At 41.9% G+C, this 26,964-nt stretch overlaps 1 protein-coding gene across 1 annotated transcript; it reads left to right on the top strand.

Moving 5' to 3' along the window:
- Nucleotides 1-5,097: 5,097 nt before the first annotated feature.
- On the top strand, nucleotides 5,098-26,276 carry abcf3 (ATP binding cassette subfamily F member 3). The gene is given in 21 exon segments (NM_001127070.1): nucleotides 5,098-5,194; nucleotides 6,510-6,657; nucleotides 8,597-8,676; nucleotides 8,836-8,888; nucleotides 9,489-9,586; nucleotides 10,044-10,166; nucleotides 10,283-10,549; nucleotides 12,103-12,183; nucleotides 12,303-12,362; nucleotides 12,457-12,513; nucleotides 12,597-12,619; nucleotides 12,787-12,842; nucleotides 13,648-13,848; nucleotides 14,828-14,904; nucleotides 15,171-15,215; nucleotides 15,316-15,448; nucleotides 17,540-17,628; nucleotides 18,564-18,655; nucleotides 25,096-25,228; nucleotides 25,544-25,631; nucleotides 25,744-26,276. Coding segments are annotated over 21 exon segments (2,136 nt in total). The 5' UTR covers nucleotides 5,098-5,121; the 3' UTR covers nucleotides 25,903-26,276.
- The last annotated feature ends 688 nt before the right edge of the window (nucleotides 26,277-26,964 follow it).

Raw genomic sequence — 26,964 nt, 5'->3', positions numbered from 1 at the left:
TACATGGTCTTCTCACTAAATTAAAAGCTACAACAGAGACAGCTCAATAACAGATTACACAAGTGCACATGAAAGCAACATGCATGCAGGAGAGTAATGAAAGTTAATAGCAAAATATTAACTATGTACAAACTTGTACAATACAATATTTTGCTTGAACTAAATGCCTTATCATACTCATGCTAGGAGTTTGGGTCCAGCATCCTTTCCTTATCATTCGGGGACACCAAAGCTTTCACTGGAGAAGGGTTAAAGGAAAGTCATTTTGACATTTTACTATCACGTAGAATGCTATATTTATTCTGCAGAAAGCATTACCATACCTGAGTAATGAGCCCTAGAAGCTTTGTTTAAGTTTGCAGCTGCCATTTTAAGTATCTTTCTGCTGCAGGTCTAGCCCTTGCTACCTCAGTTTACACATGAATTTTTATGGGAGGGGGAGCGGGAAAGGGGAGAAAGGAGAGAACTGCGCAGACACCGGGAAAGAAGGATTTTTCTGAGAGAGGAAGTCAGAACATGTTTACAAAAATAGGAGACAAGAAATGCTGTGTTTCTTTTCAAAGAGGACTCAATGCAGCTTTTCTGTAAGTGCCTTAGTTTTTACCTTTTCTCCTCCTTTAAGGGATGAGAGATGTTAAACTATGAAGTTGAAGTTTCAATCATGATGCATCATTTAATTTGAGTTACTAGCCAAGCTACCAGGAAATGTACTGCCCATTTAGAATAAATGGATTACATCTTGAATGTTTAGATTTAAAACCTCCTGAAGCTCTAAAAATTAGTAATCAGAATAAAAAGATCCGCTGTTTCTGGAACATAGCAGCATCCTTGCTTTTCCAAGAGTTGCAAAATATTATTGTAAATAACTTACTTAAGATACATTGCCAGATTCACTTGTTTGGGCCATTTTACACAATTTTTAATTAATTTATATTGTGAAGTTGATAAACTTAAATATGCTTTTCTAATGTGAAATGCTACATTTGGATTTACAACATCTTCAAACCCTATTTGTACCAGAATAAATTCTGCTCTAAATTCTGGCCATTCACACACCATTCACTTTGGGTTGAACATTGCTCACAAGGCCTAATAATATATCAGGGTATGGGTTCAATAGACATGTGTATGAAGGCATAGCAGATTGAATCTTAGACCCCCTTGCCTTCTTGTTTCACCCCTGGCCATTTATATCTCAAATTCTCTTACAGATGAAAATGTGTTATTAAATATATATATCTCATGCTAATGTGAGGTCCTACAACAGTATTGGGAGAGGATTTCCTTCAGTTGGCAAGAAATGCTCCATTAAAGGCTGCAGAAAAAGAAAAAATATATACTTTTGTTCAGGACACTACAGTCAGGACATGCATAAAGATTTTTAAAAACACAGTTCACAACTGCAAAATGTAAGTAGTTTCCAATAGCAACCCATCAAATAACAAACAAAATAAAAAACAAATTGTTGCAAGCCAAATATATGGAAATCAGTGGATAAATGAATTCCCCAATCTCTGTATTTAACAAAACATATCAAAACATAGACAAGTTAATGGTAAATACAATAAATATTTGTCCTAATTAAAGGAGAAAGAAAGGCATTTAAGCATTTTATTGCCAATAGATTAGTCACCATAATGCAAGCTACAAAACTATATTTATTCTGTAGAAAGCTTAATCACACATGAGTGAGTTAACAGCCCTAGAAGCAACCTGTGTTGAGGATAGCAGCTGCCATTTTAGCTCGGTCTCAGTAACTTCCATGCTGCAGCTCTGGCTGGGGAGAGGAGCAAGCAAACTAAGTGGACTTGTGCTGGTACCTGAAGGATATTTCTGAGGGAAGGAAGTCTGATACAGAAGAAAATGTGTACACAAAAGAAGATAATAAATCATGTGTTTCTTTTGAAAGAGGATTCAGAGCAGCTTTTCTTTGAGTGTTTATGGCTGTATTTATATAGACCTTACTGATAAAGCCTTAGTTTCCTTCTCCTTTAAAATGTGATTTCCCTCTAAAGATCCCTATCAACCTAAAGATATAATACAAACGGATACACAAAGGGGCTGATTTACTAATCCACGAATCCGAATGGGAAAAATTTGGATTGGAAAACGAACATTTTGCGACCTTTTTGTATTTTTTGCGACTTTTTCGTAGCCGTTACGACTTGCACGAATTGTCGTGACTTTTTCATAGCCATTGCAAATTTTGTGAATTGTCGCGACTTTTTCATAGCCATTATGACTTTCGTGAATTGTCGCGACTTTTTCGTATTGAGCGCTCGAAAAAGTCGCAAAATACCGATCATTATGAAAAAACGCATTCGGACGCTTTTCAGATGTTCGTGGATTAGTAAATGTGCCCCAAAGAGTAGGGAGTATTGAAAATGAACCATTATATCCTACATATTGTAACATATGAAGGAACATGGGTATCTCTGTGCCAGAAAGATGAGGGAGATCCCTCCTAAATAATAGCATTTGGCTCCACATATAAAATAGCTAACAAACTATTCCACATCTCATGAAGACAACAAACTATAAACATAAATATCTCCAAAAATCAAACTGTGGCAACATAACAGGGGCAAGTGAAATTTAACACCATTTCCTAAAGGGACAGCTCTTTACTTTGTTGTCTCCTCTCCATTTTCTCCTGATGACAATCCTTTCTTCTTTTCTTCAATCTCTTACCTTAATGCACCTCTCTATCCCCTTCTATTCCACTCCTAGAGCATAGGCAGATTTTCAATATAGCTAGGGGAGGCTAAGCTTCCCTAAACCTGCTTGGCTCTTTAAAAATATATTATAGAGATATTACAAACTGAAGGCATTGCAGAAATGAAGACTGATAAGGAGGATCTGCAGGCTGTAAACTTTACCTAAGAACCTCCCCAACTCTGAACTTTTGCTGTAGATTTCATCCCACTCTCACAGGTACTAGATTCTTTAAGCTGAATCACTAGCTGAAATTAAATAGCTGCTGTTATCTGGCATCTATAATATTGGAGTGCTTTACCTGTGAAGTAGGGTGCTAAACAGTAAAGCAACCATCTGCCACAATTCATGTGATATATCAGTAGAACAAGAAGTACTGTAGCACACCAGACAAAAGGAGTTAGTGCTTTAAAGGTGCTTTAATGGTTCCATATGTAGATGCACACGCCTTGTGAAGCACTAACTCCTTTTGTCTGGTGTGCTACAGTACTTCTTGTTCTACCAATTTATTAAGGTAAATCCAACCTTTTGGCTGTAGCCAAACAAATGCCATCTGAAACACTTCTTACTGTGTGACAAAATAGTGGAAAGGTGCCATATTTTCCAACTGTCCCACTTTTAGCGGGAATCATTATACCACTTTTAGCGGGACAATCCCGTTTTCCGCAGCCCATCCCGCTGTTCCGGAAAGTTTCTTAAAGGAAAACCATTTGTTATTTTGAATGCTTTAGAAGAAAATACCTGTTAAACTCGGCTTCCTGTCATTTGAAGTCAGGCTAGGCTCGATCAATCGATCGCCGCATAGTTGATGCATCTCCTGATACTTTCCCTGGCATCGCCATATCGCCTTTGTTCAAATGACAGGAAGCCAAGTTTTTTACAGGTATTTTATACTAAAGCATTCAAAATAACAAATGGTTTTCAGGATAGGACAGTTATTGGGGGAGGGTAGAATAGATTTTTTAGTTAAAATTTTTTAGTGTTACTTTTCCTTTAAATGTCCTGCAGCACCTTTAACTGTCCCACTTGCCTCTCGACTCCTTCTGTCCGCCTTACGAAAATCTGCAAAATGTGAGTGATGTAATGCAACGATTGACTTCGGGTCTTCCCGGCTCCTTCCGGCGCACACTGCAAAAGCCCGAAAAGAGAGTTTCTAGTGCCCTGGGAGAAGGTGCTGCTGTGTAGAGTCCCTGGTTGGATCTTTGATCACTGCTCTGTTCTTTATACCCTGGGTGAGCATACCCCCCCAGCTGTACTGCTTTTAGCGTTAACGTTATGTTAAATGGTTATTTAGAGTTTGCATTTATTTCTATACATTGATAAAGTAATGAATTTTAGTTAGTATATACTGTACATATATGTAAATATTGCTTTTTGACAGCTTGTCCCTTGAGCCACCATTTCACAATTGTACCACAACTGTACCACTTTTTCACAGGACATTCCCAATTTATGTATGTCATCCCGCAGTCCCAGTCAGTCAGTTATAAATGCCATGGTCCTGCTGCTCCCTCTTGCCCACATAATAATCGTGGCCACTGAGTCTGTCTAAAAAGGCTAGTGCTAATTTTGCATCTGATCTTGCCATTTCAACCATGGAAAAAGGCGGTCACTAAGTTGATGTGGTCGAAAAATTGCTGCACTACATGCGCCATATTTTTTTTGTCCTTCCTTCATTTTTCAAATGTTGGGAGGTATTTGGTGCAAGTATTGATACCGCAACCCACCAAAACCACATCTTGTTACTAATAAATACATAAGTGGCTGGACATAGTGATTGTGTACCTCACAAAGACCAAACACAGGGAAGCTTCAATCTCCCTCCCTATTTGCTCAAGAAATAACATAAACCATTGATATTGTATGATTAAAACAATAAGCATAAAGCATATTTTGCACAAGCCCTGTCGCATTCATGCTGAAAGGAGGTAGGGTTGCACCTTGCCTTTGACAACTCTGGGCAGGAGTGGTGTTATTGGCAGAGCCTATTTTGGATTCCAGTTCAGACTTGACTTACATGATCCCAAACTTAATCACATTATAGAATGTAGGCATTGCACATTACTCCCTGCCCCAGTTTTATGCATCTCTGGCACGGACGGAACAAAATCACAGCAAGTAATATCAGCTATTGGGAACCACGTCTCCTACTTTTCCAATGAAAGTTGCTGATGTTAAAAAGTATGGAAAACACGCAAGTCGAATTAATTTAAATCACAACTCTTTTTCCCACAATCCTAAGAACGACGCGTAATTAATGCCAGCGCAGCAGGCTTAACGCGCATGCGCCAAATATTCAGGATCAGCGCATGCTCAGTCACCATGGCGAACTGCAGACTCCTGTAGCCTTGCCGCTTCCGGTGAGTGGCAACTTCCTTTACGCAAGCGCGTTGCCGGCCGGCCAACATGGCGACCTTCGTGGACATTCTAAGGAATGAGTTCCCGCAGCTGGATGCAGAGCTGTTGCAATACGTAACAGGTTTGGACATGAGGTTTAAATGTTAGAGATGCCCTGGGGTAAACTGGGCAGCAAAGTGCCAAGTAGCTTGGCATCCGCATGTCTGAATGGACCGGTCTGTGTCTCTTATGGCATTTACTGATGCATTTGGTACCATTCGGGTATACTTAATAAAGTCTGGTCAGATGCCTTTATAAATAGACATTTCAGGCAATCTTTGCTTTTATGTCTTTTTTAATTTTTTGAGCCGGTCATTTCTTGTACTACTCCAATATCAAGTTTGTCTTCCTGGAATGATCAGTGCCAGCTAAATGTATCCAAATTGTAACTTGTCAGGTTTCTGTTCCTTAACTTTTTTTCTAGAGATTAGGGAAAGCTTGAGGATTGCTTCTAGTTTCTCTGTACACAGACCCTGTTTATATTGACAGAAGAAGACATTAAAGGAAAGCCGGTTAAAATATATGCTCATGTTTGCTCGGGGAACAAATAATTCATTTTGTTTTAATTTTTGGCAGCCAAGTAGATTGAGCCTTGTGGACTCTGTTACTCCCTTCTTCCACTCAACTTCAGTGTGGATACCTGCCCCTCATATTACAGACCAAAGGAGCCATATGTCTCTAGCTGTCCAAATACTCTTTTCATACAGTTCCCCTGCTGGTACAATGGCCCTGCACCCAGCATTTCATTATTAGTAGCTTGCAAAGCTGCCTCCTGTTCTGTGTCGATTCATTGCAAACTCCCCTATGCACCACCAACATTATTGTGCAGATGAACCCACATCTCCTGCTCTTTAATAGTTATGTTTGTTGTCACTGTTCTTTTCTCTACTAATATAATAAGGCATTATATTTAGCTATATTTGTTAGTGGGCAGTTCACAATTAAGTTTAAGTATGATGTAGACAGTGAGTGATATTATCAGACATTTTGCAGTTGCTCTTCATTTTTTTTTTTTTTGTAGTTTTTAGATTTAGATTTTTATTTAGCAGCTCTCCATTTTGGAATTTCAACAGCAGTTTGGTCTCTAGGGTCCATCATACCCATTAGCCAGGCAGCGGTTTGAATGGAAAACTGGAAAATGAATATGAGAGTTCTGAATGAAGAAAAGTAGTGGTCAGTGACCAATTGAAAAGTTGATAAGAATAAGGCAATATATAACATACTAAAAGTTAATTGAAAGGTGAAGGTGGAGGAAGTCTTTTTTTTAATCTTTAGGGTGAGGTGTTTTATTATAGACTTATTAATAAGATAGAATAGAAACATAAAGTGCTTATAGATACTTTTCCCCAAACTATAACATCCATATAGTGCTTTCTTTCTTTCATTTATTTTGCCAGATATCCTTGACAGTGGCCGTGCAGACTTTGAATCAGAGACTGATTTGTTTGAAGCTGTGGGTGAGCTGCTGCAGGATGTTTCCAGGGATACCAAGGATGATGATGATATCCGAGATATTTGTCAGCGCATATACAGAGCCATGCACCTGTGAGTTCAGCATGATATAAGGAGTATATTTTGTGTCAGAGGTGCAGTGTTGTTTGATAAGGAGGCAGTGGAATTGGCAGGGCTCACAGAAGAAATTGGAGCATAAAATTTCTTTTTTCTGCATAAGGGAAGGCTAAGCATGGAAATGGGGGCATATGAATAGGATTTTAATGGTTGAATGACAAGCACTAATATAGGAACTGAGTATCTATATGTACAAAGAGGGGATTAGGATTTCAACAGAAATGGAGAAACTTTTTAGGAATAAATGGAATAGTAAGAATATATGGTGTTCTTAGGCACTATTTACCTGGTTAGTCTGAGCATTTTGTCATCACTTGCTAAGTCAGTTTTTTTTTTTTTTTTTAAAGGTAAATTTTTAATTGGTTTTATAACATCACAAAACAATACAATACAAAACAGTGTTTAATATATTGACATTGGAACGGTGTTGAGTCAGGGTTAGGCCAATAAAAGCAAGGATACTATTGCTAGGCATTGCAGTTGTCACAGTGTAGGTGGCTGTGTTTAGTTCTTTCTGGTCAGTCATACTTAATATAAGGGGGTAAGCTATGTGTCCAGATTATCTTGGTTGTACCAGTTTCTCCAGAGCTTATCAAACTTATCATATGCACGCCTTGTTTCGTAGGTTAATTTAATAAGGGAAGCGCTCCATCCACCAGCCTTCTCCAGAATGTTAGGGAGCTGAGGGTGTCTCCCATCCAGCGTAGAACATGAGCGTGCGTAACCTAACTCTGGCCGCGTTGGTGGATAGTGTTTTGTCTGTGACTCCTAACAAGCAAGTTATTGGGTCTACTATTTGCGGTATACCCAGTTCACTTGCTAGTGTTTCCATTATTTTGGACCAGAATTAATGTATTGGGGGACAGGACCAAATCATGTGAAGGAAGTTGGGCCTGGGGGAATTACATCTTGGGCATAGGTCATCCTGTCTCCTCCCAAATCAGTTTGAGGGTTATGTAGGTTTGCTGCAGAAATTTGTACTGTATCAGCCTATCCTTTATTGAGATTAGGAAGTTATAGGCATTGTCTGTGACTTCCTCCCATTGTTCATGTTCTAGCTCTGGTATGTCCTGTGTCCAAAGACGATAGGCTTGATCAAAGGGTGGCTTAACTGTTTTCATAATCTCTTTATATAGCCTGGTTAGAAGTTTGGCTAGAGATGGGGAGAGAAGGATGTCCTCTAAGGTTACCGTGGTTATTGTGGGGGAAAGGGTGTGGAATTGTGAGTGAAAGGCGTGCCTAAGTTGGAGGTACCTATAGAATTGTATCTGCTGGCCCAAGGCTCTGTCTTGCAGGTCTTGGTATGTGGGAAACTGAGGACCAAGTGTGAGGTCGCCAAGTTTCTTAAAACCCAATCGTGGCCAATAGATGTAGTCTTGTAGTTCCTGTAGGTGGGGTAGGAGCGAGTTGGCCCAGAGTGGGAGTTGAGGTGCAAGAAGTGGCCAAGGATGGTGCAGAGTTTTCAAGGCTGTGGTCCATGCTTTGTGTGGGGTCAGTAGAGTATGTGGTAGGTTGGTCATATCTGTGTGGTGTCTATAGGGATAGGTACTCGCTGAGTCAGTTTAAATGGAAAGCTGTTATTAAAAGTGAAGGGTGGGATAATAATCCATGATCTGACATCAGTTTAGCAGGTATATGTATTGTTCATATGGAACATGCTTTCAAAATACAGTTCATTTAGCTTATTTAATGATTTCTGATACAGGTCAAATTTGTTTTTGCAGTAGTTATGCTATTAAAGGTAATGCATGGGCTAATTCCTTTTATACTTTGCTAACTTGGAATGAGAAACTGAATGTATAATTATCCTAGATTCTGATAAATTACAGAAACACGGATTCTGAACATAGCAGGGTATGACTGATGTTCTTGTTCATTTGATTTACCAGATGTTCCACTGTTTCATTTTACATAGGGAGAATCATCAGTTACCTGCACAGGACCAAGTCCTTCTGCAGGCCCCCATTCAGCTCTCCAAGATTTCTGACAGTTATGGTGAGAGAACAATAAGCATTGTATTCTTTTTCCTGATTTTATTCTGTTGAATCAATCTCCCTTACAGACTATTTAAAAAAATGTCTTAGTGTTGCTCATCCCTAAATTTAGGTGCCTATTTTTCTAATTGCTTATTATTTCTCTGTATTTTCTTTTTAGAGGTCGATGAAAAGATCCAGAATGTTATGTTGCTGAAGAAGGATCAATCATCGGTATGGTATTTCGTTCCTTGCTACCAAAAGACAAATTTTCACACAATGTGGGGGCCATAAAATGTGAATATTCTAAAGTTTAGTGGGGTTTGCAACTTTAGTAACAATGCTAACAATGTATTTCAGAGCACTAATTTTTGTTCATCAGTAAAGTTAGACCTTTAATGCCTTAGCCTTTGGGGGTAGCCAGTTTGTAGGCACCCCCACAAACTCTAATCTCTTACCTTATACCCCGTGTCAGTTCTCCTACTTCAAAATGTTCACCCTAGCCTCCCAGGTATCCCTTGCACACCTTAGTTAGAATTGATTAACAAATGTGCAGTACTAAACTTTTCTATGCTGTTGTCCCTCCAAGTCTGATTTCATGGGATACCTGGGAGTCTGTGGAAGGACAACAGTGGCATGCCCTGGAAAAACTACCATAGGCAGTGCACTTCTTAAAGGACAGTAGCCCCAGCCCAGCATAATAGATAAGTGACTGAGGCTTCTCTTATTTAGTTGGACACTTTATCGTTTTGTTTATATTCTGCCATAACTTTCTTTATATAAAGAAGGTATGTACTGATTTAGAGGTTTTGTGGTAATATCCTATATTCACAGACAGTGGATGTGAAGAGGCTGGAGAAAGCAGAAGCAAAATTGAAGTCTAAGCAAGAGAAACGGTCTGAGCGAGATTTACAAAAATCAACTGGAAATGTGTAAGTATGAGAAAAATTATAGGTCTGTTTTACATATATGGGCTTTGGTATTTTTTCAACCCAACTTAACTATGCAACAAACAAAACATAGATGTTAATTTTGATGTGTGGTCATCAGGTCTTTCCTGTCATTTTCCAACTTTTAGTAGACTGTTCAAACTAATTACTGATTTGTTGCCTTTGGCATCTGCACTTGTTCAGTTTACAATCCAAGTTGCACTTGTGCAATTTTCCACCCATATTTGTAAATCATCAACAATGTTGGGATTAAGAAAGAGACAATATACATAGTAGGGAGGGTTATTGAGGAATCAAAAAAAGTACACTTGGCAGAAATAAGAATAACAGAATAAAGGTGCAAAATGAAGAAAATGAAGTACATATGCTTGCTTACCTTATCTATTTCTGTAACCTGCTTAGTACTGTGGACTCATCATGGTGCGTTTCTCATTTCTAGGGTAATGGAGGAAGCCTCTGCCAGTCAAGCTGCAAGTAAGAAGGAGAACCGGATAGAATCTAGTGGAAAAAACAAATCATATGACATAAGGATTGAAAACTTTGATGTGTCATTTGGAGAAAGGTTGGTCTGAAGTCATAGCAATTACTGCAATATTACAAGCATATTATTTGGCCAACATCTTGCACTGTATCATACGTACATGTTAGTGACCCCATTTTTTTTTTTTTTTTTTGCAGAGTTTTGTTGACTGGAGCAGAGCTGCATTTGGCCACTGGCCGTCGATATGGATTGGTTGGGCGAAATGGTTTGGGTAAGACTACCCTGTTAAAAATGCTTGCAGGGCGCAGTCTTCGTGTCCCGTCACACATCAGCATCCTACACGTGGAACAGGAAGTGGCTGGTGATGAAACACCTGCATTACAGAGTGTTCTGGAGTGTGACACACTTCGGGAAAGACTTTTACAGGAGGAGAAGGAACTTAACACAAAGATTAGTGCAGGCAGGTAAGGCAACTTGAGATTATTAGTTAACAATGCATTTTAGGAAAGGTTCGCCCTTTTTTTTTAATTGTTTTATTTATGCATGTTTAATGGTTCATAATTGTAACTTGTACCATTCATTTATATAAATTGTTATAATAATCAGACTGTAATAACAAAGGGTCACAATTCTTTTATTAAAGTGAGTTTTTTTTTTCATATAGTTTCATCTTTAAAACTGTATTTGCTAGTTCAGAATAGTGTGGCCCGCGGATTTGGGCCAACCTCGGCAAACCATTTGCGGGTTGCGAGCAGGTTCGGGTTGAGCTCTTGTGCCCACGTCCTTACACTGCTGGCTTTCAGTTCTGGCTTCCGGCTCTAAAGACTCTTGTCCCCTGCCACTCTGCTTTTTTTGTGACATCATTGGCGAGGTGGCCATGGGTCTGTAAATAGAGGGGAGAAGCCGGGTCTGGTAGGGTTCAGGTTGGGAGCAGGTGTGGGTCAAGTTTTTCTCTATGTGCACTACTGCATAAGTAAAGTTGTAATTCACCTTTAAGTTACTTTTAGTATGTTATAGAATGGACAGTTCTTAGCAACTTTTCAACTGGTTTTCATTTTTTTTTTTTTGTTATTTGCCTTTTTCCAGCTTTCAAGTGGCGATTGCTGACCCTAGCAGTCAAAAATCTATTTTTTTTTAGACAAACAGGGATTGATTTGGCTCAGCACAACCCCACAAACGTCTGTTTTTACAATGCTGTTATTGAGTCTGTTTTGTAGAGCAGTCTTATGGAGCTACATTATGTGTATTGTACTGATTTGGTGCAGGGTGGTGCTATTTCTAGACATGCAACGGCTGTGGGACAAATGATGAAACAATGTTTTGTACGATTTTCAGACCATGAGTGGGCTTCGAATTATGAACCCCTGAAAACATTTTTTTTACCATGGCAATCGGTCGTTCGGACAGGTTCGAAATTTCTGCCGGATAACAATAATATCTATGAATGTATTGCATATCTGACAATATCCTTGGCTGACATAACTTTCGCACGAATGTCTGCCAATTATTAATGGACAAAACATCCTCAGATTTGTTACTTTTAGGAGTTTAATCCTACAGTTTCAGAATTCAGTGAATTCAGATTGATATCAAAGTATTTGTAATAATGCAACTAAAATATAAACATGTATAACCGGCTGTATCATATCTGGGAGAACGAGGGGGTTAATGTGTCCCTGTATGTACTTAATTGACCAATTGCAGTTGTCCATAGCAACCAATAATTAATTAGCTATAAGTCCACTTCAAGTTAAGAAAACCTAAGCAAAGATCTGATTGGTTGCTGTAGGTAAATACAGTGGTGCATTTCAGTACCTATGTTGGTAAATAGGCCCATTAATGTTATGATTATAGGTTTTATTTGTAAATCCAGTATGCTTTATGTTTTGTTTGTTAGACAAGCCTTATTGGATCTTTGTCCAACCAATGCTCATTACTTTCTTTTTGCACATTTAGGTATGAGTTACTTGCTTTCTTATCTTGAGGCTTCTAATGGAATTTCATATTGCATCCACAGGGGTGATGGATCAGAAAGTTTGCGTCTCTCTGAGATCTACAGCAAACTGGAAGAAATTGAAGCTGACAAAGCTCCAGCAAGGTTAGTTAATGTCTGTAAATCTTGTTGCGAATGAAACACACAAGTTTACATGTTCATTGTAAACTAAACCTTTCCTCCCTTGCCTTTTTTCTCTACCATCACCCCACCTATGTGCACAGAGCCTCTGTTATCCTTGCTGGTTTGGGATTCAAGCACTCGATGCAGCAGCAAATGACCAAGTGAGTAGATAAAACTGATTTAGAAGTTAAAGAAATGAGGTGACAGTTACAGTTATGCTTGCAGAACAGTTAATTACATGATTTTTCCCCTTAGGGAATTTTCTGGAGGGTGGCGCATGAGGTTGGCCTTGGCTCGGGCCCTCTTTGCCAGGTTGGTGTTGGTGGTTGTTATTGTTGAGATTTTATAGCTCCTACTATGTTTTTTAATGTATTTTTCTGTATTTCCCACATCAGGCCAGACCTCCTGTTGCTGGATGGTGAGTTTTCATTGAGCTATTCCTTTTGCACCCTCTCATCAGACTTTCATTTCACTTTACGCTCTTATTTCTATTGAGAAACCAAACTACTGTGGGCACATCTAATGCTGTGAAGCAGTGAGAGCTTGTTTTATTCGCTTGCAAAACTCTTATTTCTATTATCCTAGAACCGACAAACATGTTGGACGTGCGAGCCATCTTGTGGTTAGAGTGTTACCTTCAGGTGAGCTCTGTCTGTTATTTTTATCAATATAGACATCATATTAGATAATGGAGGACACCTGACACTGCAGGGCTTTGCTGCAATTAGTGTTTATTAGTGTTTTCACTACATGTTTCGGGCAAAGCCCTTTTTCAAGGGTTCACTTGAACACTAATTGCAGCAAAGCCTTGCAGTGTCAGGTGTCCTGCATTATCTAATATGATGTCTACATGCAATTAGTGCTACAACAGGAGCACAGGAGTGATAGCCTGCTTGAATGAGGTAGCTGAACTGGAATACTGGATTTGGAAAGATTTTGTTATTTTTATCAACCTGACTCTTAAACTACCTCAAAAACCCTTCTACAGTTTTTTTCGTCCAGCCACTACTGAATATTCCTGCACCGTAGCTCTGATTTACAAGTATGGGATCTAATATCTGGAATGCTAAGGGCTTGTGTATCTTTCCTTAATTCAAAGAAACATTTTTTAATCTACTAAAAATAATGTAAACAAATTAAAAAGTTATGCAAAAAAAATGTCAATTTGGTTAAATGGGACTTTACCAAAAATTGTATTCCTGTGTTATTGAGCTTTCTAAATAACTGGTTTCAGGATTAAAGATCACTAGAACAGTTTCCAAAATGTATCCGTGCACTAGACAGCAAATAATCACATATTTGCATTCATTATATAAAGTGTAGACTAAAAAGCTAATTGCTTTCCTGTCCCTAGCTAAATTTTTCACTTTGTCCCCAATTTCTTTCCCTATCACTTCTTGCTCTGTGTCTAAATTCTATCATCACTCTGGTGCCTGTTTCAAACAGACTTGGCCCTCTACAATCCTTGTTGTTTCCCATGACCGGAACTTCTTGAATGCTGTGGCCACCGATATAGTGCATCTGCACAGCCAGCGTCTGGAGGCTTACCGGGGAAACTTTGAGAGTTTTTTGAAAACCAAGGAAGAACGTCTTAAAAACCAGCAGCGGGAGTATGAGGCACAGCAGCAATACCGAGAACATATACAGGTAATGCTATGAAAATTTGCTATGAAAATTTCAGATACCAAAAGTCGTTTGAGGTAAATAGGTAAGATTTATTTGGCAAGTACCTGGGTTCTGAACAAAGCCAAGAGTCAGAACTACAGAACAAAGAGAGCACAGGGTTGTTATAGACTTTGTGACATAATAGCTTATGTCATAAAAAATGTATGGGCATAAGCTTTACCAGTGTATGAGCATAGAAAACAAGTAGCTGCTCTTTGCCAAATAGCTAAGGCTAGCCTGAAAACAGAGTCCATCCGAGTCTGGGGGGCCTGTGGGTAAAATACTTAACAAAAACATTTAGTAAGGTGATTTATAATCTTAAATAGATTAAATCTATCCTGCATTGGTAGGGGGTGACTCATTTGTACTGAAGTTGCGGCTCTCAATTATTCTACTGGGTAATTTTTTTGTTTTGCCCTTGATGTAAGGATACATGAACAGAGGCCATTTTTCCTAAGTGTTTAACTGATTGTTTAAGACCACCTGAATCCACAGAGTGATCAGGTCTTAGAATTGATAGTTCTGTTAGGTCCCTTTTTGGATCACCTTCTTTATTAGCAAGTAGAGAACTGTAGATTGGATATATGGAATCGACATACACTTATTTTTACACTTTGCAAACACTAATGGATAATTATTTTGAGTATAAATGAGCCCCTCTTGCCCTACCTACATCCTATGTCACAGGTTTACGCATAGAGAGGAGTTTATTATACAGAGGGTTTATCTGGGAAAAGTAACTTCATTAACAACCTGCTCCTCTATCCACAATTGCTCTGAGGGACCAAGTAAATGGGATCAAATTAAAGTGCTTTCTGTTTCACTGTTCTTTGCTTAATAGTGAAAAAATAAAATCCATAGATATTTTCAATTAAAACAATAGGCAGAATGCATTCATAACACAACCCCTATTTATGGTCTCATGTTGAAGTTTACAACAACAATGTTCTTTTCTGTGCAGGTTTTCATTGATCGTTTTCGATACAATGCAAACAGAGCCTCACAGGTTCAAAGTAAACTCAAACTTCTAGAGAAACTGTAAGTAATTTTACTCCATCTCTGTTCTGTTTATTAGGTCTCATACATGTGGATGCTTCTTTTGCTCAATAGCCATAACTATTTAAATTCACAGGCAACAACTGGAGGCTGAAACAGTATGTTTTCGGCAGCCTTCAGTCTGTCTGCAGCCGAGCAACTAAAATAGAACACAGACTCATAAGAAGCATTCATATGTAATGAGCCATTAGAGATGTATCTCAGACCACTTAATTTATGTCTTCTTTTCTGCCCTCTCCCCATAACAGACCAGAATTAAAGCCAGTAGAGAAAGATACAGAAGTGATATTAAGGTGAGACTTTGTCTTTCTGCTTTGAAGGCCTACATTACTTTTGTTTTTTGGGAGTTTTTTTATTTGGTCCTTATTTATATGCCTCTCCATTTTCTCCCAGGTTTCCTGATGGGTTTGAGAAGTTCTCTCCTCCTATCCTTCAGTTGGATGAAATTGGTTTCTGGTATTCCTCAGATCAGCCAGTCTTTAAGAATCTTTCTGTATCTGCAGACCTTGATTCTCGAATCTGCGTGGTGAGAACAGTTTGCAATAAACTCATAGTTTGGTAGGATAGGGCGTGGGATTATACACCACACATTGTTTGCCATATCCAGCATCTACTTGGTGCCTGGAAATCTACAGATGCTCACTATTAATATTTGTAAATATATAAGCATGCCACTTGGGTCACTCAGGAGAAAATTCCAAAGAGATTTGAACATGTAAACAGAAGTTCATGACAGGATCATATTCATCCCAGGTTATTAAATGAGCTTAGCTCTGTGATTGCCAAACCTCTTCACTTAATTTTTCAGGATTCACTGAGGTCTGGCGTAGTTCTGAATGACTGCCGAAGGGATCCCATTCTCAGCCTGAAAACTATAGGCCTGTTAGTCTGATATTAGCGGTAGGAAGCTTCTGGAAGGGGTAATAAGGGATTAAAGGATTCTTGAGTTTTTGCCAGCATGGTTTTATGCATAATTGATTGTGCCAGACTAATTTAATTGCCTTTTATGAGGAGGTGAGCAGGAATCTCAACTCTGGCATGGCAGTGGCTGTCATCTACTTGGACTTTGCTAAAGCATTTTTTAGACAGTACCACACAGAAAGTTAATGTTTAAATTAAGGAATATTGACCTAGAACATAATATTTGAACCTGGATAGAGAACTGGCTGGTAGAGAGATGAAAACATAATGTTGCGTCTTTATAGGTCCCTGGTAAGGCCTCACCTTGAATATGCAGTGCAGTTCTGGGCTCCAGTCCTTAAGACGGATATTAATGAGCTGGAGAGAGTGCAGAGACGTGCAACTAAACTGGTAAAGGGCATGAAAGATTTAAGCTATGAGGTTAGACTGTCGAGGTTGGGGTTGTTTTCTCTGGAAAAGAGGCGCTTGCGAGGGGACATGATTACTCTGTACAAGTACATTAGAGGGGATTATAGGCAGATAGGGGATGTTTTTTTCCCATAAAAATGATCAGCGCACCAGAGGCCTCCCTTTTAGATTAGAGGAACAGAACTTTTTTGAACCATTTGAAGCAGCGTAGGTGGTTTTTCACGGTGAGGGCAGTGAGGTTGTGGAATGTCCTTCCTAGTGATGTTGTGATGGCAGATTCTGTTAATGTCTTTAAGAGGGGCCTCAATGAATTCTTGATCCAAGGCTATAATACTGAAATCTACAAATAGTTTTGATGTTGGTATGTATAGGTTATGTAAAGGGCTTTGCTAAATTCACACCCCTTGGCATTTTTCATGTTTTGTTACATTCAAACCTGTAATTTAAATGGTTCTTAAATTCTTATTTTATGTGATGGATATGCACAAATTAGTCTAATTTGGTGCAGTGAAATGAGAAAAAAAAAAAAAAAATTATATATATATATATATATAATGAAAATTGGCATGGGCATACGTATTCATCCCGTTTTCCATGAAGCCCCTAAAAAGTTTTGGTACAACCAGTTACCTTCAAAAGTCATATAATAGTGAAATGAAGTCCACCTGTGTGCAATCCAAGTGTCACATGATCTGTCAGTATAAACACACCTCTTCTGAAAGGCCCTAGAGGCTTCAACACCACTAAGCAAGAGGCATCACACCATGAAGACCAAGGAGCTCTCCAAAGAAATCAGGGAAAAAGTTGTTGAGAACTACAAGTCAGGGTGCCAAGGGGATGAATACTTTAGCAAAGCATTGTATATTTGTGTATAGATAGGTCAGAATGGGTCTGTGTGTGTACACTGGAGTTTGCTTGGAAGGGTTGAACTTGATGGTCTTTTTTTGAACTCCCCCTTAAGTATGTATCTTTATATAGTGTATTTTCTGCAAGGTATAAAAGTACCACCACAAATGTCCCCCATAAACTCCAGGTGCTGCTTCCCTAATAGTGCTGGCGCAAATGAGTGCAGCAACACCTCCTTTATACAATATCTACCTATCTATCTGGGCACTACAGTAAAAAGCAGTGTGTAAAATTTGGGTGTTGTGAAGACACATGAGCTAAATCAATCACTGCATTAGTGCTTCACACATTCATATTGGCCTACTAATTAATCATATTAAACAGCTGTTACTATGCCCAGTATGATTCATGGAATGTTTTTTTTCCCCTGTTTGTTTTACAGGTGGGGGAGAATGGAGCTGGGAAATCAACTATGTTAAAGCTGCTTATGGGGGAACTGTCTCCAGTACAGGGAATTCGGAATGCACATAGGTAGGTAGGGTATTATACCCAAAAATCTATGATTTCTTAAACATTCTATTTGCGACTTAGTGGCCATAAGAAGCACTGCCTTAATTAAAGGAACTAGGGGTTAAACTGGCCTGTAACACCCCATATTACTGGTTTATAGGTCTTTTAGGAATCCAACAAAAAAGGCAAAGAGGGAAGGGGTTATTTAGAATTGGGGCTCATTTAGCCACCCTGGGTAAATTTACACCTGGCCAGTAACCAACAGCAACCAATTAAATGTTTGCTTTCATTGTTCTTACAGCAGACTGAAAATATCTAATCAGTGATTGGTTGCTATGAGTTAGGGCTCTGGCACACGGGGAGATTAGTCGCCCGCGACAAATCTCCCTGTTCGCGGGCGACTAATCTCCCCGAGTTGCCATCAGTTGCCATCCCACCGGCGAAAATGTAAGTCGCCGGTGGGATGGCACACGCGGCGCGATTTAGGCAAATCACCGAAAATGCCTCGCGAGGCAACTTCGGCGATTTGCCGAAATCGTCTGCGCAGCGTGTGCCATCCCACCGGTGTTTTACATTTTTGCAGGTGGGATGTCAATTCGGGGAGATTAGTCGCCCGCGAACAGAGAGATTTGTCGCAGGCGACTAATCTCCCTGTGTGCCAGAGCCCTTACTGCCCAACTGCAAATTTGCCAAGGCTTGATAAATGAATTCTTCTTCTTGGGGTATCTGTGTCCAGAGTGTATAAAAAAAATCATTCCTTGATTTCCAAAAGCTCTTCCTCCCACCCATGTGTTGACATCACTACTGACAATAGAAAGCTAAGAAAGAGTTTGTGCTGCTTTTGTGGATCATTCTTAAAGCAGACAGTGTTACAGGGCCTTGAATATAAATATATTTAAATTTGGGCTACAATTGATGTCACTCCCTGCCATTTTTAATCCCATATTTATTTTCAGGAATTTGAAGATTGGTTATTTTAGTCAGCATCATGTTGATCAGCTGGATCTGAACATCAGTGCTGTGGAGCTTCTAGCAAAGCGATTCTCTGGTATGGCTGCACATAACACTTACCACAACCCTTTATGCCCCTCTCTATTTTGCACACCCACCAACTAAATAACGTTTTCAGGTGAACCTTCTAATTTCTTTTGTCCATCTCTGTTACAAAATCTGATCAACCCTTTCTTTTTACCATCATAACAACGATACTCTTCCTGCACGTTCTATGTTCCTGCAGCTACAGTTTGTCTTGTATCTACATTGGCTTGCAAAAGTATTTAGAACCTTGACTAACTGTCTGTGAATGTACTAAAACACAGGATTTGTTAATTGGTAACATGAGAGAATGGGACAGGGGGGTGGATACTTTTATAAACACACACCTTTTACCTTCATTACAGAGTCACTTTAAAAATAAAAATATACCCCGAAGCAGAGAAGGCTAGATCATCCATTGCTGGCCATGGGTTTTTCAGCCATGATCATGATCAGCCTTATTTTTTGATAAATGATAAAATCTGCCTCTAGTTTTGGCCTCCTCTTCCATCTCATTACAGATGCCATAGGACGGTATTTAAAGCAGTGTAAAAAATGTAATATATAACTGATAATTTTCTTTGACTAGGCATTATTTGTATTTTTAATCACAATGATTCCTTTTAAGAATAATAGCACACACACAGGGCATCTTGTCACCTACATGAGATCATGTTTTGGGCAGGCACCCTTCCCCCACACTATCTTTGCATTAAAGAGAATTTGAATTGCTGTATCCTTACCAATAGTATTGCATTAGCACAAGAAAAGAATTCAGCAATGCCTCTTTCTCTTGCATCCTGGGGGACACAGGCACCATGGGGTTAAATCCCCTCCCATCAGGAGGCAGGACACTGTATAATTTTGGTTTCTCTCCCCTATATAACCTCTTCTCCCACCCAGGTACCTCAGTTTTTTTAGTGTCCTCGCAAACAGGAGGTTGGACAGAAGAGTCTCTAGGAGACACAACTTGAAAAGATTGCTACGGTTCAGGGCTTAGCCCTAACACCCGGGGTGGTACCTGAGGCAGCCTAGGCTGCACTCGCTGCGTCAGCCCCCTACGCTGGACGGCTCCTTGAGCCTGCTGCCTAGAAAAGGCAACGTACCCGACGGCCCTCCCTACAACGGGGGCCCACGGCACAAACCCGGGAATACAGAGGAGCATGAGGTCACCTCTAGTCTCCTCTAACCCTCCGCACCGATCACAGGTAGTGAGAGTGAACAGGGGTTACAGCCCCTCCTCACACACGGGAGATCCCAACCTCTCCCCCATACCTACACCTGGCAAGCGGAGGGTCAGGGTATCCTCCAGCAACCACCCCTACACTCTCACACGGCGCGCCTGCTATGGCGCAGCCGGCGAGAGAGTGAGGCAGAGTGAGCCCGGCGGGTAAATGGATGGTACGCGCCTTCCGCACCCTCAATAGCCGCAACGAGACTTCCGGCTGTACCGCCGGAAGTGCTCGCGGCTCACGTGACCTCCCCACATTCGCGCCCTCATTCGGCTCCTCCCCTTCCGGCATCCGACAGAGCGCGCGCTCGCGCAGACAGAACGCCCAGGTCTCTCGCCCTCCATCTCTCCTCTTCCCTCTACCAGGCAGATACGGTAAAAGGGTCACTAAGCCAACATGGCTGAGGGGTCAGGGGATGCACTATTCCTCAGAGGGGGAAAACAGGCGTCCAAAGTAACTTTCTTTGCATGTACTCAATGCAAGAAAAAGTTTAAGGTGGCACAAAAAGACCCAGTTTGTAAAGCTTGCACCACTGCTACCACAGATGCAGAGCAACCCACGCCACAATTAACAGACCAGGGGGAGAATGTACAGGCAGCACTACCCTCAACATCGGGCAATGTGGCTACAGAAGCCCCTGAGGCTCCGGCCTGGGCAGTTTCACTATCTAATTCCCTAGCTAATCTGCAGGGAATCCCACTATTAGCATCATCTCTGGATAAAATCCTAGACAAACTAGCATCACCTAATGTAGTTAAGAGCACAACTAAACGCAAGTGCCCATTACCTAATGACTCTACTGCACCCTCCTCACCTGAGTCCTACTCGGACCAGGAAGGGCTCAGCAAAGGGGAATTATCCCACTCCGCATCAGAGGGCGACTCTGCCTCAACCGCCCAGGACTCTGCCAGGTCACCAAATGACCTGATTGTGGCAGTCCTTCAGGCCCTTAACATTGAGGATGCTGACAAGGGGGCTAAGACCTCTAAGGGTCTATTCCGCAGAACGGCCTCACACGAAATAAATTTCCCAGCCCATGAACAACTCCAAGCCATCATCCAGGAGGAATGGAACCTCCCGGAACACAAGTTCCAAGTCACCCGAAAATTCTCAAAACTTTATCCCTTTCCAAAGGAGGATCTGGGAAAATGGAGCACCCCACCTCTAGTGGATGCTCCGGTATCGCGTTTGTCAAAAGCCACCGCCTTACCCGTTCCAGACGCATCTGCTTTTAAGGACGCCACCGACAAGAAACTGGAAGGCTTCCTTAAAGCTATCTTTACCTCTGCAGGTACAGCCTTTAGACCCATTCTTGCCATGGCATGGGTAAGTCGGGCTCTGGAAGTGTGGTCCGACGCCATCCTCACCGGTCTACAGAGCGAAACCGCCATCGAGGACGTTGAGTCCGTCGCACTACACATCCAAGAGGCGAGTTCCTTCCTCAGTGAGGCTTCACTGGACGCCCTGAAGCTGCTGGCCCGCACATCTGCTCTCTCAGTAGCCGCACGCCGCTCCCTGTGGCTTCGACTATGGTCGGCTGACCTTAGCTCAAAAAAGTCACTTACCTCTCTTCCCTCAAAAGGTTCCCGCCTTTTCGGTGAAGAACTAGAAAAAATTATCTCACAAGCAACGGGGGGCAAAAGTACACTGTTGCCCCAGCAAAAACCCAAGAGCAGACCCTCTACTACATCTTACAAGAGACAGCGCTTTTTTCGACGCGTTTCTCCAAAGGATCACCTCCATCCAGATCCTCCTCTTCTGCCAGAGGTGGGCCCACCTCCAGAGGCAGAACAACCTGGCAGTCTCGCAAGACATTTACCAAGAACTCTAACGAGAAGAGCTCCACAGAGGTTCTTCATGTCTCGGGTTCCCATAGAACCCCAAAAACAAACCGCCTTCTTATCCATCGTACAGGAACTGGCACGGGCCGGAGTAATAACTCCGGTTCCTCCACCTCAAAGGTTCCAAGGGTTCTACTCGAACCTCTTCGTGGTCCCCAAGAAAGACGGCTCATACCGTCCTATCTTGGACCTCAAACTTCTCAACAAATGGGTGTACTACCGACGATTCAAGATGGAATCACTGAGATCGGTAATCCGGGCACTAGAACCCCGGGAGTTCCTGACATCCCTGGACATGAAGGACGCATACCTTCATGTCCCAATCCATCCTCTTCACCAAAGGTTCCTGCGATTTGCTTACCACAATCACCACTACCAGTTTGCGGCCCTCCCCTTCGGCCTATCATCGGCCCCACGTATCTTCACGAAAATAATGGCCACCATGGCAGCCTTTCTCCGAGTCCGTGGGGTGTATATCACTCCATACTTGGACGACCTCTTGATCAAGGCGCCCTCACTGCACCAGGCACAAGAGGACCTGGACCTGTCCATCCGGGTCCTTCAGAGCTTCGGTTGGACGATCAACATGACCAAGTCATGCCTTTTCCCATCACAACGAATTCAGTTCCTCGGGCTTCTCCTCGACACCCACCTAGGGAGAATTCTCCTACCAGAGGAAAAGGTCCACAAGACACACTTGCTGGTCCGACAACTCAGATCTATCCCCAAACCATCCCTCAGGTTTGGCATGAAGGTTTTGGGGGTCATGGTCGCTTCCACAGAAGCGGTCCCATTTGCACAATTCCATCTGAGGCCCCTTCAAAGGACCATTATCTCAGAATGGCGACGACATCACCTTCTCAACCAGAGGATCTCCCTACCGACTCAGACGATCGACTCTCTGAATTGGTGGCTGACCCCACCTCACCTAACACAAGGAAGACCCTTTGCTGACCCGGACTGGCAAATCATCACAACCGATGCCAGTCTGTCGGGCTGGGGAGCCACCTTCCAGAATCTTTCGGCACAAGGCCTATGGACAACAGCGGAATCCAGACTGCCGATAAACATATTAGAGATCAGAGCCATTTTCAAAGCCCTGACCCACTGGGAAACCCGACTGACAGGACTAGCCATCAGAATCCAGTCCGACAACGCCACAGCCGTGGCGTACCTCAATCGCCAAGGGGGAACCAAGAGTGTGGCGGCAGCAGGCGAAATCAGCAAGATCCTTCGCTGGGCAGAGAACAACGTCCCACAGATCTCCGCAGTCCACATTCCCGGCCTTCTGAACTGGGAAGCGGACTATCTCAGTCGCTACAGACTAGACCCGACGGAATGGGAGCTGAATTCCGAGGTTTTCGACATTATAGCGAAACAATGGGGCACACCAGACTTAGACTTAATGGCGTCTCGCCACAACAAAAAGGTTCCACTATTCATCTCCAAGACCAGGGACCATCTAGCAGCAGGGGTGGATGCCCTGACTGCACCGTGGGGGGTCCCGCTGGCCTACGCCTTTCCCCCCCTTGCCATGCTACCACGCCTCATCAAGAGGATGAGGAAGGAGAGCGGCACGTTCATCATAATCGCTCCAAATTGGCCACGGAGGTCGTGGTTCACAGACCTGGTAAACCTCTCCATCGATCCGCCCATGGCACTTCCCGTTCGGGCAGACTTGCTTCACCAAGGCCCAATCCTCCACCACAACCCTCAAATGTTCCATTTGATGGCGTGGCATTTGAGACCGCTATTCTGACCCGGAAAGGGTTTTCGACAGGAGTGGCTCAGACTATGATTAGGGCCAGGAAGGCGGTATCCTCCAAGGTATACCATAGAATCTGGAACCTCTTCATCCACTGGTGCGCACAAAAGCAAGTAGTTTATCAGAGTGCAAACGTTCCTCTGATCCTCCAATTCCTGCAAGACGGCCTGGACAAGGGCTTGAGCCTAGGGTCCCTTAAAGTCCAGGTATCAGCCTTGTCCATCTTACTACAGAAGAAACTGGCAAGGCTAGGAGACGTAAGAACATTCTTACAGGGAGTAGCTCACCTGGCACCGGCCTGGAGACCCCCGGTGCCACCCTGGGACCTCAATCTCGTCTTGTCGGCACTCTTGGAGGCCCCCTTTGAACCTATCCACACCATTGAGCTCCCCTGGCTTACCTGGAAAGTAGTATTCCTCACGGCCATTTCTTCAGCAAGACGCACTGTCGTGCGACTCTCCTCACTTAATTTTCCACGAGGAAAAAGCAGTCCTGCGCACAGTTCCTTCCTTCCTACCGAAAGTGGTATCACCCTTTCACCTAAACGAGGAGATAGTTCTCCCTTCCTTCTGTAGCTCGCCCAAAAATCCCAAAGAAGCCAAACTACACAAACTAGATGTAGTTAGATCAATGAAAGTCTATGTAGACAGGACAGCTCACTTCCGCAAAACCAGGAATCTCTTCGTGATTCCGTCGGGCAGCCGTAAGGGCTGTTCAGCTTCTAAAGCCACAATTGCTCGCTGGATCAGGGTGACTGTTCGCCGGGCGTACATATCCCTGGGAAAAACACCCCCCTTCGGGATAAAAGCACATTCCACCAGAGCACTAGGGGCATCCTGGGCATGCAGGAACCGGGCTTCTGCGGAGCAGCTGTGCAAAGCGGCAACCTGGTCTTCCGCGCACACCTTTGCAAAATTCTATCGCTTCGATACCTTCGCCTCGGCCGAGGCAGCCTTCGGGCGTAAAGTTCTGCAGTCGGTAGTTCAAAGCTAGACTGCAATAAATTCTAGTTCAGTTTCCTCCCTCCCAGTGGGGACGGCTTTGGTATGTCCCCATGGTGCCTGTGTCCCCCAGGACGCAAGAGAAAAGGAGATTTATACTTACCGTTACATCCTTTTCTCTTAGTCCTATAGGGGACACAGGCCACCCTCCCTGGAAACTTAGGGATCATGCATACCTTCTCACTCAGCTGTGTTATAGCTTATAGTTATTAAGTTAAGAGCACTGTTTGCTCGGTCTTGTTACATAACTGAGGTACCTGGGTGGGGTAAGAGGTTATATAGGGGAGAGAAACCAAAATTATACAGTGTCCTGCCTCCTGATGGGAGGGGATTTAACCCCATGGTGCCTGTGTCCCCTATAGGACTAAGAGAAAAGGATGTAACGGTAAGTATAAATCTCCTTTTTCAATACAATGGTATTTTCAGTTGTTTTGGTGCCCCCTCTCCCTGCCTAAAAGGCCCAAACTGCCTCCGTGCCATTACATTAAAGCAAGATGGATTGATTAATTAATTAAGCAGTTGTCTAACATGAATTGTGGTGAAAATATGGATCACTCATGTTGCTTTTTCTGGTCTTCCATACTGCTTTGTTTTAATTACTCTGTGTCTTGTAGGTAAAACTGAGGAGGAATATCGCCACCAGCTGGGAAGTTATGGGATATCTGGCGAATTGGCAGTGAGACCAGTTGCTAGTCTTTCTGGGGGCCAGAAGAGCCGAGTGGCATTTGCACAAATGACCATGCCCTGGTGAGTTCATGTGCTCAATGAACATATTGCGAAATGGAACTTATTAATTATACAAGATTCTGGCTGTTTTCAGTGGAACATTTTGATGGAAAACTCAAAAGGATTTAAAGTTTATCAAACATTCCTGCACTTAATATCCATCTGTGTGTGAGTTGCTGCTCTGCTTTTTAGAGAAGCGTTTGCATAGACATTACTATTGTAGACATGCATAGCAGTTTCTTATTCTGTAGAATAAAATGGAATGCTTGTGTGCATATTCCTCTTCATTAAATTATTTTTCCTTTAAGAGTTCTTCCTCTCATGTTTTTCTTTTAGTCCCAACTTTTATATTTTGGATGAACCAACAAATCATTTGGATATGGAGACCATTGAAGCTTTGGGGAGAGCCTTGAACAAATTCAAGGTATTGTTCTTTTTGCACTTTAGCTTTCTATAGCAGAACTCCTTGTAATAAGCAGCTCCACTTGTCACTGGGCTCTGCCTCGTATCTCCTAATATTTTATTCTCTGTTACAGGGTGGAGTGATCTTGGTATCTCACGATGAACGTTTCATCAGACTCGTGTGCCAAGAACTCTGGGTTTGTGAAAACGGTGGTGTGACACGAATTGAAGGTGGCTTTGATGAGTACAGAAATATCTTACAAGAGCAGTTTCGCCGTGAGGGATTCCTATAGAGTGGACTCGGTGGGATCCTGGCCTTGCTGCTGTCTGCCTACCGAGCCCTATGCTGCGCCATGAGCGTTGCCATGGTAAAATGTTGGGGAGCAGAGGACTGAACGTTAAATGGAGCAAGTTGCTACATTGAACTCAGATACTCCAGCTGTTTGATCTGAGCCATTACTTGTGAGATATAAGGGACTGTATTTATTTTCAGACTTTAAAGAGGAATAACAAAAACAGCTGTTTGTAAGAAGTGATTCTGTTTTATGCAGTAAAGGCTGGGGCTGCTACCTTTGCTAATCACAGTGCTCTGTGTATCTGGTCCCTGCTACTGAAATGAATCTGAATACCAATCACATTTTTCATATAAAAGCTGCCCTTACATTAACAACACATTGCCTTTCTATATAATTATTATATTTTCTGTTTTAAATACATTTCTATTGTTATGCACAGATCTCCAGGTAATGTAAGCTCAGCTATTTCCCTGTCTTTGTTTTCTGCTGTGGCAACTAATGGCTTAACAAATGTTGTCACAATACTCAAATGGCTGCTTTATAATGTGTAAGTCCTGTTAAATTGGCCATAAAATTGAATATTTTATCCATTGAAACCTTCTAAATTTTTTAGCAAACTGTAGGTTACTATTGATTTTTAAAAGATGCCAGTTGTTAGTTAGCAGGATTGGATACACCCAGTACTTCATCATTAGACATTGTAACCAGCCAAATGAATTGTGGAACTATTGCCAAACACAGAGCACACAGCTTCCCTTAAGTTATTGACAGTGTTGAGAGATGTGAAACTAACATGTTGTAAATAAAGAGCGGAATCCCCCTTTCTGTCTTGTATCGAATTCCATCTAACCACCACACCATGTGTTTCCTGCACTAACTTCTCGATCTATATTGTAAGTGGAATATTTTAAATAAAACAGGGTTCCTTAGCTTTTTTCTCAAGAGGACCCAGATTAAATCTGGCAATTAGCTTTGCAACCCAAAATGCATTATTCACACTACAACATCCTTTGTGGGAAGATAATTCACCTTATTAAAAATTTCATGAAGGTCCAACAT

This window comes from Xenopus tropicalis, chromosome 5 (assembly GCF_000004195.4).
Source record: "Xenopus tropicalis strain Nigerian chromosome 5, UCB_Xtro_10.0, whole genome shotgun sequence".
NCBI classification, from domain to species: Eukaryota; Metazoa; Chordata; class Amphibia; order Anura; family Pipidae; genus Xenopus; species Xenopus tropicalis.
Note: the sequence above shows the minus strand (reverse complement) of the source record. Positions and strands in the feature narration are given on the sequence as shown.